This window comes from Pteropus medius, unplaced genomic scaffold (assembly GCF_902729225.1).
Source record: "Pteropus medius unplaced genomic scaffold, Ma_sr-lr_union100, whole genome shotgun sequence".
NCBI lineage: Eukaryota > Metazoa > Chordata > Mammalia > Chiroptera > Pteropodidae > Pteropus > Pteropus medius.
Genome location: NW_024356335.1, coordinates 208,601 through 221,481, shown reverse-complemented (window position 1 = coordinate 221,481; position 12,881 = coordinate 208,601). Strand labels below are relative to the sequence as shown.

The following is a 12,881-nucleotide window of genomic DNA, read 5'->3' as shown; positions in this document are numbered from 1 at the left end:
TTCCAAATGCTATGTCACATTATTACCTTATAAAATTATAATACTCTAAATGGTTCTCCACCCCAAAACAGAAACGCTCTCCCTACAATTTACCTTCCTCTTCATCATCTTCCGGAGGAGAAGGTATCATTGAACTCTGAGATCCAGACTGTGGCAGGCGAATTGAGGGACTGGCTGTCGTCTTCCTCCTCTCTCTTTCTGATTCACTTTCCAAGCACACGACTTCATACAAAGTGTCAGTATTGCTCTTTCTCTCCTTCTGCTTTATCTTGAAGGTAAAAAAATATTACTTATTAAGTGGTAAAATTCTTTATTTTTTAATTGAGCACTACTTCTACTTCACACAGGATGTGAGAATAAAAAAGCATTACATTAAATAGCTACACTAAATGTAACCTTTTCTAAATAGAAAAGCATGTTTAGATTTCAAAACCCTTAAGAAAATAAGGTCTTTACTGAGCAGAACTTTAGTTCTGCAAGTATACTTACTATCTTAAGACTGTACCATCAAACATCCAACTATCAATATTTAGTAAATGTGAACTAAAAAGTTAACTGTTCTATATAGCTTTCAAGTTACTTTAAGGTATCCATCACAGTTTCCTATATAAAACTATACATTAAAAAAATGTTTTTAAATATTCTCAAACAAAGTTTAGAACTAAGAAAGTCCTCTTATTTCTATGTCTTCCCTACTCCTTTAGCTTAATTAAAACAGTGTAGGAAACTTTTCTTCAACTGAAAGCTACAACTGGACGTGGAGGGAGAGGTGAGTGGTAGAAAAGAGATGACTAGAATCCACAAAAATTTTGATAACTCAAATTGGTTTGTATTTTGGTTTGATTTTGAAGAAAACACATAACAATTTAAACTGACCTAAATTAAAAATTAAGAACAGGGAATATAAAACTTTACCAGTACCATATTTAAATATATTAACATTTCGAATTACAGCCAGGAGGAGGAGTTGGGGGAGGGGGGTGAAATACAGAGCAGGAGGAAAGGGAGAACTGTAGGAAAAGATACAGAGAGAACTAGAAAGGTGGCTACACCAAAGAGAAAGACATAGACACATAAAGCAAAATGCAGAAGGAGAGAAGGAGAAAAATGAAAAGTTCATTAGGTACAGAAATACCAGGCAGAGCAGATTTTATCATCTTGATGTTCATTTGGGTTGTTAAGAGAAATCACCCCAATCCTGGAAGGCCAAGATAATGGCAACGTGTCCTTTCAATATCATCCTGAAGCAATGTTTAATACAGGAGTCGGTAAACTTTTCTCTAAAGGGCCAAATAGCACATATTTTAGGCTACGTGGGCCAGTGATATCTGTCGCAACTACTCAGCTTTACCAGGATGGTACATGAGCAGCCGTAGGCAGCAAGTGAGTGTGGCTGTGTTCCAAAAAGACACAATGAAAACAAGCACCAAGTCAGATTTGACCCACAGACTAGTTTGCCGACTTTGCTTTAACATGTTCACCCAAGGGTTACTTAATTTTCTAGATGAATAAACGATTTTAACTTAGCTACTTACTATTAATTAAGGACCCAGACTCTGTGAAGTTACATATTAACCTGTAGATTTGTGTCCAGTAGATATGCAAATGATTTCTGTCCAATAGAAAATATAACCCAAAGGTTACCTATAGGACATTAACCAAGTTTTGTTTCTAACCTGGCAATTTTTTTCTAATATTCATTATTTTTATCTTTTTTAGGAAAAATTATGTAAACTCAACTTCCTCCAACACTTAGAACGAGTTTTACCATCTTACTGGTTCCCTCATTACTTAATGAAGTGAACTGAAACTTTTGAACACATTCGTTCTAAATTTGTAATTATGACTTTTAACTTTTGCATATTATATTTTGATAAGCAACAGTATTTAACTTTTGTTTGGTTATAAATTACTCTCTGGAATATTAGTTAATTGCTATCTGAAACGGCTGAAACATCGGTAGCTCTTCGTCTTTAAAAAAATGTCTCGGAGACTATATAAATGTGATAACCACTGCAGTTACCTAGAAACTCTTCTGTAATAGCAACCAGAGCAATATTGCCTTTGAAGTCAGGTAAACATAGAGTCAAGAACTGGACCCCAGTTATATGTCAAGTACTCCAGCTATTAAAAATGCTGATCATTGTAAAAGCTGGGTAATAGTCCAGGAGGGTTCATTATACTATTATTTTTATTTCTCTGTATGTTTGAATTTTCTATAATAAAAAGCTTTCTAAACAGCACTCTTAAAAAAGACAAAAAAAAAAAGGAGACAAATAAATGGAAAGACATCATATGTTCTTGGATAAGATGACTCGACTTCATAAAGATGTCAATACTCCCCAATAAAAATAACATTAATTTTTTTCAGAGCTACAAGAATTGAATGTAAAATGTATACAAAAAATAAACAATTAAGACTATCCAGCACCACCCCCCCCCAACACACACACATACACACAAAAACAACTGGGGAGGGAAGGTAGCCCTAACGAGGTATTAAAAGATATTATGAAGTCTTCCATAATTAACACAGTGTGGTATTGGTACATAAGTAACATAAAAAACAATGAAAATATATATAAACCAGAAAGAGGTACAAGTACACATGAATGTGATATATGGTGGCATCTCAAATCAATGGGGGTAAAGTTAAACTTTCCAATGAATGCTATTGGGACAAGTGAATGGCCATCTGAAAGAAGACTGAATCAGATCCATACTTTACACAATGTGTCAGAATAAAATACTAATGAATTAGAGCTCTAAAGGTAGTAAAATGAAACCATATAAGTAATAAATGAAAATGTGTCATTTCCTTTATTACTTGGCAGTGGGGAAAGCATTTCTAATTATGACCCAAAATCCAGAAGCTTTAAAGGAAAAACTTGATAAATTCGCATACATAAAAAGAAACTGTATGGCAAAAAAGCCCAAAAGACCATGATAATTTAAGTCAAAACACAAGTGATAATCCAGGAGAAATATTTACAACTTATATCTCAGGAGGTTAAATTCTCGACTATATAACGGGTTTTCAAAAAGGAAAAGGAAAAAGACAAAAACCAAAGAGCAAAAAGTATGGAGACAATTCACAGAAAAGAAAAATCACCCTTAAGCATATGAAAAAATGCTTGTTTTCAATCATCAGAGGATAAATTAAAGCTACCGTTAGGTCCTTAAGTGTAACAACGCACTCTTGAAAAGCCTGTGGAGAAACAGATACTCTCATACTCCGCTAATCTCTATGATTACAACCTATACAGAGGAGAATTTGGCAAATATAACAATATTACATATGCAAAACTACCTCATGTGCCAACAGGAATTTACTCTAAGATGTACTTCCATTAAGTCAAAACAACTCATGTACAACCCTGCAACATTATTTGGAAGAGAAAATGATTGGGGGAAAAATTCAAGTATCTATCAATAGAGGACTAGCTGAAAAGATCATGATTCATCCAAACAACACAGTACTATGCGGCCATTAAACAAGAATGAGGAAGATCTCTATGAACTGATGTGGAATGATCTCCAGGATACATTAAGTCAAAAAACTAAGGAGCAGGACAGTAATAGAGTATGCTAGTTTTTGTGTAAAAAGGGGGTTAAAAATAAATAGAAGTATTTTATTATTTCACGAAAAGAAACATTAGAAAGATAACCCAGAAATCAACAATAACGGTTACCTGCAGGGTTGGGAGGAGACAGATATAAATGAAAGATTAATGAGTATACGTTGTTATATAATTGTGACTTTTGTACTCTAAAAGTATTTTAAATATTGAAAAAAATTAAATCAAGTGGAGAAAAAAATGCCAAGCCTCCAAACTGAAAGTAAGGAAACAAACGAAGCTAACAATATGTCAAATGGTAACATAACTACAACAAAAAAAATTCAAAGAAACTTTTGAGCGCAATATTAACTTTATAATCTTACTGGAAAATGTTCAAAGGATAAAAAGAAGTCTCATAAAATCTAAAACTTCACTCAACTGCAAGTGATATTTTTTGAATGAATATCAACACATGGGAATTTCAAACTATACGGCTTCAAATAATTTTATATTATATACCTGTTTTTCATATATGCAAAATGAAAAACATGCGAAAATACTTAGGTACCATGGTTATAGTTATAAATGTTCCTCCCTAAAATTTGTTTAAGTATCTATAACAAAAGAATACACTAAATATTTTGTAAACCTTTCATTTAGATGTTTACATATTGATTTTTACATAGTGATATTAAAGTACAGGTTTTATTTCCAATTGAAAGGAACTATACAACTGTTAGTTGTACATAAATTGCAATGTGGCATTATATGTATTTTAGAAAACTCCAAGTTTATTAATTGATGCTTAATTACCCCCATCAGTAACTATTAAAATATAAGCTTGTTCTCATTGGAATTTTAAATAACTGAAATCTATATTTCATAAACCCACATAACTGTACTTTTTCTCAACAGATATTTTACAAGTTTATAAAAATTTTGTTATAAATCTGCTGGGAGCAAATAAAATAAAGACCACATATTGTTTCCTGCAAAGCTAATATTTTTAAATTCTTTGATGAAAAAGGATATTAAAGCAAATAAATTAAATATAGTACTATTACTATAACTGAGATATTCAGTATTAAAAATTACATAAATGTAAAAAGAAAAAAAAAATCCTGTAATGTTAAATTGCTACTGAAAATATGTGAAGGAACTCAACTCATTCAGGCAAGAATCATCAATGGATGCTAAAACCAATAAATAAAAAGTGGTTGAGAAACAGGATATGTGGAAGATTACTTGCTAAAAGCAAAGAGAAAACTCTACTTTTAGAAAACTCTACTTCTGAACAGGAGAAATCCAGTGACCGTCACCTTAACCAAATGATCACACTTCCCAGGAACAGAGCAACGCCCGCTTACGTGCCTCCTGATTCAGCAGTCGAAGAGCTCTAGTACAGAAAGCACTTTCGTATTGGTTATCTTGAGAGCATGGTAAAGTGATTTAGCACATATTTGTGCACATGCGTGCGCACGTACACGCACGCACACACGGCAAACGACAGTCAGAGGCACAGGGTTCCGAAACAGTTATCCTAATTACTTGTCTATATGACACTGGCTACATCCTTTAGTCTTTCACACATCAGCTATTTATTTACAATAATTTTATAAAACATTTTAAAGTCTCTTTGGCAATAAAAATTCCATAAATCTATAGTTTTAAGAATGCGTGGTTGGCTTTTTATTCACCTTATTGTCACTTTTTGAAAATCTAGTCTTTAGACCATTTTCTTCCACTGTGATGCCATATTAATATAACAATCCCCACAGATAGGAAGGCTTCCAAGCTAAAAAGGAGTTACTTAGTCACCAGATAAATTTAGTGAAAGGAAAAAGAATCAATTTTTAAACATGTTTTTAAAAAACATTTCTATAATTGTTTTTCCATACAGCAAAAAACGGAAACTACATATTGTATATTTCGAAAAATTTGGTGTGCAGCACTGTTTCCTTTTCTGTCTACTGAGATGTACAAAAGGGGTTAAAAAATTTTAATTATGCTTAATTTGATTTAAGTAAATACTAAAAATATTCTTAAAGAAACACAAAAGGAGCATGTTTCTATGAAAAGAACCCTGGCTGAGATTCTTAGAAAGCTTAGGTATGTATCTATTTCACACAACATCCCATAAAATCTACTATTTCACATTTATAAATGAGAATACTATCCTCATTGCATACTATCCTCCTACATATCCTCATTGCATATAGAAGAAAATTATATAACACAGAAAAAGTGAAAACAGCTAGCAGACCAATGGTCACAGTAGGGCCCCCAATCAATGGTAGCTGCTATTACTTTTCAATGCTATGGAAGAGGAAATAAACTTAGTTTATTATGTTACAATGGATGAGATTAACAGGGCTCTACTTGCTCCAAGACAGCAAAAGTTGTTCTAATTTTTCTTACTCCTTTCCCACTCTTTACCCCTCACACAACCTCCCACCCCTCCATAAGACTTATCCAAATAAGGAGAAAAATGAAAGATTATTTTCAGGAATTCCCTGTCCTCCTCCCAGCTTCCACATATAAACTTCTGGGGTTTTCTTTTGCAAAGAAAATACTGACAACTCAGCCTATGTTTGGCTTGTAATCTTAACAGAGAGTCTAGAGTAGCCTGTGAGGACATGTGTCTCAGGTACACATATCTTCTGGGCTAGTTTACTCTGCCAAGTCATTTGTTAACCTAATTAATTAGATACATTATTCTAGACCAAACTACGGAAGTGATATTCCTGTAAACCCATGCAATCTGAATTCCAGGGCTGTATAATATAAGACCTCAAGAGAAAAGCAAGACCAGGGGAATCTTATTTATGTTTACTAAGATAAGATAAAGAGCTGAAACTCCTCATAATCTCTTTAGTTAAAGGGAATATCTTTTTTACAAATTCATATTAAAAATATAACAGAATTCATTTTCTTATCATCTTTTACTCTAGAAACCGTTAAAAATCATTCTCACTGCCTAAACTTTTAAAATGGTGCTTGTAGATTGGTTTTCCTTCTGAGGCATTTTTCCCCTGGGGCTAATCCTCTAAATAATCAGTGCTATTCTGATTTCATGACTTAGTGTTTTATTCTTCATCAGTCCCAGTGGGGTTCTACAGTTCCCCTCAATAATAATAGCTCAAATATATGAAGAACATACTATGTGCCAGGAACTATTCCAAGTGTGTTGCATAGTTTCTCTCCTAATGTCACAATAACACCATGAGGAAGGATTCTATCACTGCCATTTCATAGCTGAGCACACTGAGGGTCAGAGAGTTGAAGGAAGTAGCTCAAAGTCATAAAGCTCATCAATGGTAAGATGCATGTACTGACTCCTAAGCCAGGTCCTAGATGATAACCTTATGCCGAGCCTCTGCTCCTGCCAGTGAACAGGTGGGAGAACAGCACCGGAATGTAAGTTAACTTTCTGTCTCTTAAGACAACACTGAAAAGAAATCTCTATTCTTGTTCTACTTGCTACCTTTTTCTGACTATAACCAAAAGGGTCAACCTGAATACATTGGAACCAAAATATTATTGCTATAGAAAAGAATATTCAACTAAATGCACACACAACGCTATAATTCTATATAAAGTGACATGTAAATGAAGTCAAATTGACAAATACTTATTGAGAACTACTATGTTCTAGATGATTGGGATAAATCAGCGAATAAGACAGATTAGAAATACTGTCTTAGTAGAAGATTTTAATATGGAAAACAGATAAATAAGAATACATATATTATGTGCTATATTAGAAGGGAGCAGCCTTATAAAAAAATTAGAAATATATCAGTTTCAGGGGAGGCAACTGGCAGAACCAATACCAATGGAAAAGCAGGCAAACTGCATTGTTAATCTGAGCAAAGACTTAAAAAAGATGAGGGTTTAAGGAGATGAATAACAACAAGTGGGATCCAGGGGAAGAGTATTCTAAGCAGAAGAAACAGTTAATAGCAAAGGTCCTAAGAGCATGGTTAGCGCAAAGGAAGCAAGAAGGAAGAACAATAAGAAATTAGTGTATGGTGCAGTTGGCAGCATATCAGGTAGGGTTTTATAAGCCACTGTCAAGACTTTGGCTTTTAGGAAGTAAAATACAGTTAGAGGGTTTTGAACAGAAAAATGATGTGCTCTGACTTTAGGCTGCTATGTTGGAATATATATGATATATATAAAAAAAAAGAGAAACAGGGAGATGAGTGAAAAGGTTATCGCCATAATCAAGGTAAAAACAGTGATTCAGATGAAGTAAATGGCACCTACGTGGTAAGAAGTAGTCAGATTCTAGATATGTTTTAAAAGCAAATAGAATTTCCTGACTGGATATGGGGTGTGAAAAATAAAACCGCAAAATTCTTGGCCCAAGCAACTGTTAGGAGAATATGTCTATGAACTGAGATAGTAAAGACAGAGAATTGTAGGGGTAGAGGATAAGAGAATGAGACCTTTTTGTCTGTGGTAAATTTGAGATGTCCTAAAAGTTAAGAAAAAGAGGTATATTTGAGGAGGAGTGAGTAATCGCCTACATCAAATGCTGCTGACAGGGCAAGTAAAAGGAAGACTCAGAATGACCACTAGATTTAGCAATTTAGGTCATTGTAAACTTGATTTCTTTTAAGGAGTTTTGATATAAAGAAAAGAAAAAAATTTGGGGGAAACTTGGGTCAAGACAAACTAAATGAAGGGAACAGAGACTGCATCTGCTGCTCACCAAAAGATATAGAGTATGGAGTTTGATTTTGACCATATTAACTGACAAATTTAAAAAAAATTGATACTCAGAAGACCTTAACAGAGTCTCTACCATCCATCTTTAAAAATATCTAACACATAATCCCAAATTACTAGACAGTCAAAGAAAGAGGAAAATATGACTCACCAGACATTAGAATTAGCAGTCAAGGATTTTTAAAGTAGCTATATTATAATTATGCTCAAGGATATAAAATAAAATCTGTTGAAAATAAGAGAACAAAGAGGAAAATCTTGTAAGAAAACAGAAACTATGAAAGGAGAACCAAATGGAAATTCCAGAAATAAATAATATGAAATCCGAAATTTAAAAAAAACAAACCATTGAATGGGCTTAACCGCAGATTGGCTATGACAAAATAAGGTCAACTGAACTTTAAGATAGGTCAACAAAAATTATCTGATCTTAAGAAAAAACAAAAGATTTGAATAAAACAGATAGAGCTTCAGAGATGTGTGGGATAATACCCCAAATCCTAAAATATGTGTAACTGGAATCCCATGAGAGAGAAAAGAGATGGGGCAGAAAAAGTGTTGAAAGAAATAACGGGCCAGCATTTCTCCAAAATCGTTAAAACCAAACAAAAATCGTAAATTTAAAAATTCAAGAAGTGAAGCAAGTCCCAAGCATTACAAACAGGAAGAAAACCACACCTAGACACATCATAATTAAATGTCTGAAAATCAAAGATAAAAAATAATCTTAAAAGCATCCAGAGAAAAATGACTCATCACATACATAGCAACAATATAAAATCTATACTGACTTCTCATCAAAAACAATGGGAACAGGAAGACTGTGGGATGAAAATGAAATAAAAACATTTTCAGATAAAAAAAAGTCTAAAAGTTATGTCTGTAGTAGATCTGCACTAAAAGAAAAGCTAACGGAATTTCTACAGGTAGAAGAAGGCAAGTGAGATCGGATGGTAGCTTGGTTCTTCAGAAAGAAATGAGGAGCAACAAAAATGGTAAATAAATGGGTAAAAATAAAGGACATTTTTCCTCTTTATACATTTAAAATACACATGACTGTTTAAAGATCTAATTGATAGCTTAATGATAAATCAGCCCTCAGACGTGGTTTCTCCTTTCTTATTCCCCTCCCCTCCATATTTATAGAAAGGTACAGTACCTGTTTTAATTTCAAAAAGAAATTTTCAGTAGTACTACGTTTGCTGAAGGGCCAGAATAATCTTTCATTAGGTGAGCAAACTCGGACTTTTGTTTCTAGGAGAAATCGAACAGGCTCCTGTACTTCTGTTATGACCAAATCAACAGCTGTGGTCATAAACAGCACTTTATCTAGAGAGAGGGGAGAAGCAAATAAAAAATGGAAATATATTTGCTCATATGATTAATGTAAAATTAGTTTTATTACAGATTTTTAAGATATCTTAAAGTAATCTATAAACTAAATAAGAATCTAAAATAATCAGATAAATCGCTGTTTTGAAAACTTTTTTCCTGTATTGAGAATTCTTTCCTTGGGTAGGTTCTTTGAAGTGGAATTACTAAGTTAGAACAGTATATACTTTAAAGCCTCTGAAATGTACTGTCGGATTGTTTTACAAAAGTGACATGTGGCTTCTCTATGCCACTCTCACCAACACTGGAAATTCTCAAATTTTAAAATCTTGATTATAACAATGGTAACCAAGATTGGATATCCTTTATATCCATTTATCTATAGTGTTATGAATAACAAGAAAAAATGAAAAGGAAAAAAATAAATGCTCAATAAGAGGCATTAGTTAAGCAAATAATGTTACATTTCAGAACAGGATATTATGCAGCCATTAAACAACATTCAAGAAGAGTATGACATACCTTGAAAAAGAATGTTTATGCACAGACATGTGAAAAGCTACACAAGAAACTGAACACAGTGGTCCCCTCTGGAGTGGGGGTCCTGGGGACTCTGATCGATTTTTACTTTTCTTTATATATCCTTTCAATTTTAACCATATGTGAATGTATTAATTGCTCCCCCAAATAAATAAAATTTAGAAGTCTATAAATAAATGAGTACACAAATAGAAAAGGAAGCACGAAAGGAAAAAATAAAGAGATAGGGAGAGAAAAATAAGTGGGGAAAAATGATACTTTGTTTACAGGTCAAATTTAATAATAAACTCAAAGAACTATTCAAATTCTTTGGTTTCACCAGAATTAGGTAAACACTGGAAATTAGTACAATAAGTGGTCCTAAGCTTTGATATCTCCTTGGAATTAAAATTTCTGTCCACACTGTCAACAATCTGCATTACCTTTAGGAGTTTCTTCATTTACAACTTGAAAATGTGGAGATTTTGGATTCCAGCTCCCAGTGATAACATAAGACTTTCCATCTGAACTTTTGCCCATAGATTCCTCAAGAAAAGAGTAAATGAACATTAATGCCAAAGTAAGAAAACAACGTCTAACTCCATTTTGCTGTCTTTAAGAAAAGGAGTTGCAAAAATGTAAGAATATAAAAGAGTATCAGGTATTTTTAAAAAAGGTAGGAATGTATATAAATGATTACAGTTAAAATTAAAGATGTGCCAATTATTTATGTAATTGTTCCTAAAAAGTTATAAGTAGATGCTTGAAAATCACATCAACTTGTATAAACATTAGAGAAATTTACTACCTAAACCCGTGTTGAATTCTTCTGTCAAGTGAATAATTACTAAATTTTAGTTTTGAAAATAAAAGATTTTCATATAATAGAAATAATACTAATACCATCTACGTTTATCAAGCTCATGGTAGTTTGCAAATAAGTCTCACGACTTTTCTCTTTCGATTCCCACATCAACCCTATGTGATAAACAAGATTTTTTAACTTACACGGCCAAGAAACAAGTAAATAGCCGAGTCAGAAATAAATTCCCTTAACTCTGTTTATTGCTTTATAGCTTATATGAGAACACTTTCATAAATGTGCTTTAACATTAGATCAGGTGAGATAAAGTGAAACAACCTTTATCAAGAAAATAGTGTATAACTTAAAAAAAAAATTCTTACCAAATCTAACAAATGCATATCACTATTTCGTACATCTTTTCCTGGGCTAAGGAGAAGACCAAAACACCTGCAAAAAAAGAACTGACATAAATTTGGAAAAAAACAACACAAAAAAGATGTTTAAATTAGGTTACTTAAAAAAATTCTTAATGATGAAAAAAAGGACACTAAAATTATTAATAATTAGCACTGCCAAAATAATCCTCACTTCTTTGAGATAAACGAATTCTATGTTTGCCTTCTATTATTACACAGTCAGCACATTTACAAAAAATTTATGAGAGTTAATTCAAAGTGAATGAAATAGCCACTTCAATCATCGAAAGAATTCCCTAGGGAACAAATTTTACAAATATATTTTTGAATACTGAATATGATTTCTACACTAGACTGATAAAAACTAAAATTTATATTTAAGCTAAACTTACAAATAATGTTTACCTTTCAATGGCAAGTTCTTTATTAGTTGTTTGTTGCACATTGATGACAATCTTCTTATCAATTCCTTGACGTAGTTTGAAGCATTGTCTGTCCTTATCTTTAGGCACCGCACTGCAGAACAACATGTTTCATTAATTTTGCAAAGTATTTTCTTGTGACATTTACTCAAACGATTTCTGTTATGGTCTGAAAACCAGGCACAGAAAAGAATTACAGGTTTGATTCTTTTCTGTGCTTTTAAATCGTAACTGAAATTTAAAAGCTATCATCTGCCTCTTGATGTGAAAGTATCATCATTACTATATGTAACCCACTGCACTACTTAAAGGGCAGAAAAACCACTCCTGTGGCCCCTAAAATATGGCTTTAGTTTTCTCCTTTTTGTTGCTGTAAAAGTTAAATTAGGTATTTGTAAAGCATCTAGCGTATAGCTGCTCAAAAAAAAATGTTATTTTCTTTCCTCGCTATTTAGTCACTAGTTTTGACATATTATTATTGCCTTATTGGTTTAAAAATATGGAATAAGATACTTAATTACAGATCCTTTGAATTTCAAAACAAGGTGCCTTCAAAAAAATCACCGAGATGAAGAAGATATGCCCAACAGTAAGCTGTTGCCTAACACTTCCTTAAGCAGTGATAACCTAATTGTAAACCTGTGTTACACAGGCACATCTCATTTTATGTACTTTGCTTTACCGTGCTTCACAGATATGGTGTTTTTACAAACTGAAGGTCTGTGGCAATTCTGTGACAAGCAAGTCTCTCAACACCATTTTTCCAACGGCAGTTGTTTACTTTGTGTCTCTGTGTCACGTTTTAGTAATTCTTGCAGTATTCCAAATTTTTTCATTATTATCATATTTGTTATGGTGATCTGTGATGAACGATTGCTGATGTCACTATTGTAATTGTTCTGGGACACCAAGAACTGCACCCAAAAAGGTGGTGAACTTAAACGATTATTGTGTGTGTCCTGACTGCTCCGCCAACTGGCCGTTCCCTGGCTCCCAACCTCTCCTCAGGCCTATTTTCCTAAGACACAACAATATTGCAATTAGGCCAATTAATAACCCTACAATGGCATCTCAGTGCTGGAGTGACAGGAAG

General features: G+C 33.1%; 1 protein-coding gene across 9 annotated transcripts in view; it reads right to left on the bottom strand.

Moving 5' to 3' along the window:
- The window catches only part of RABGAP1 (RAB GTPase activating protein 1), a 132,342-nt gene that overhangs the window by 73,320 nt on the left and 46,141 nt on the right, over positions 1 to 12,881 (bottom strand). For 8 of the 9 annotated variants that reach the window (XM_039861477.1, XM_039861474.1, XM_039861476.1 and 5 more), the window contains 5 exons: positions 11,772 to 11,882; positions 11,331 to 11,397; positions 10,589 to 10,691; positions 9,454 to 9,623; positions 94 to 268 (listed from right to left, as the gene is read on the bottom strand). In XM_039861477.1, coding sequence (XP_039717411.1) covers positions 94 to 268; positions 9,454 to 9,623; positions 10,589 to 10,691; positions 11,331 to 11,397; positions 11,772 to 11,882 — 626 coding nt within the window. Of the gene's footprint in view, positions 1 to 93; positions 269 to 1,535; positions 1,555 to 9,453; positions 9,624 to 10,588; positions 10,692 to 11,330; positions 11,398 to 11,771; positions 11,883 to 12,881 lie in introns of those variants that run through there. The other variant, XM_039861482.1, reaches the window with a different exon arrangement.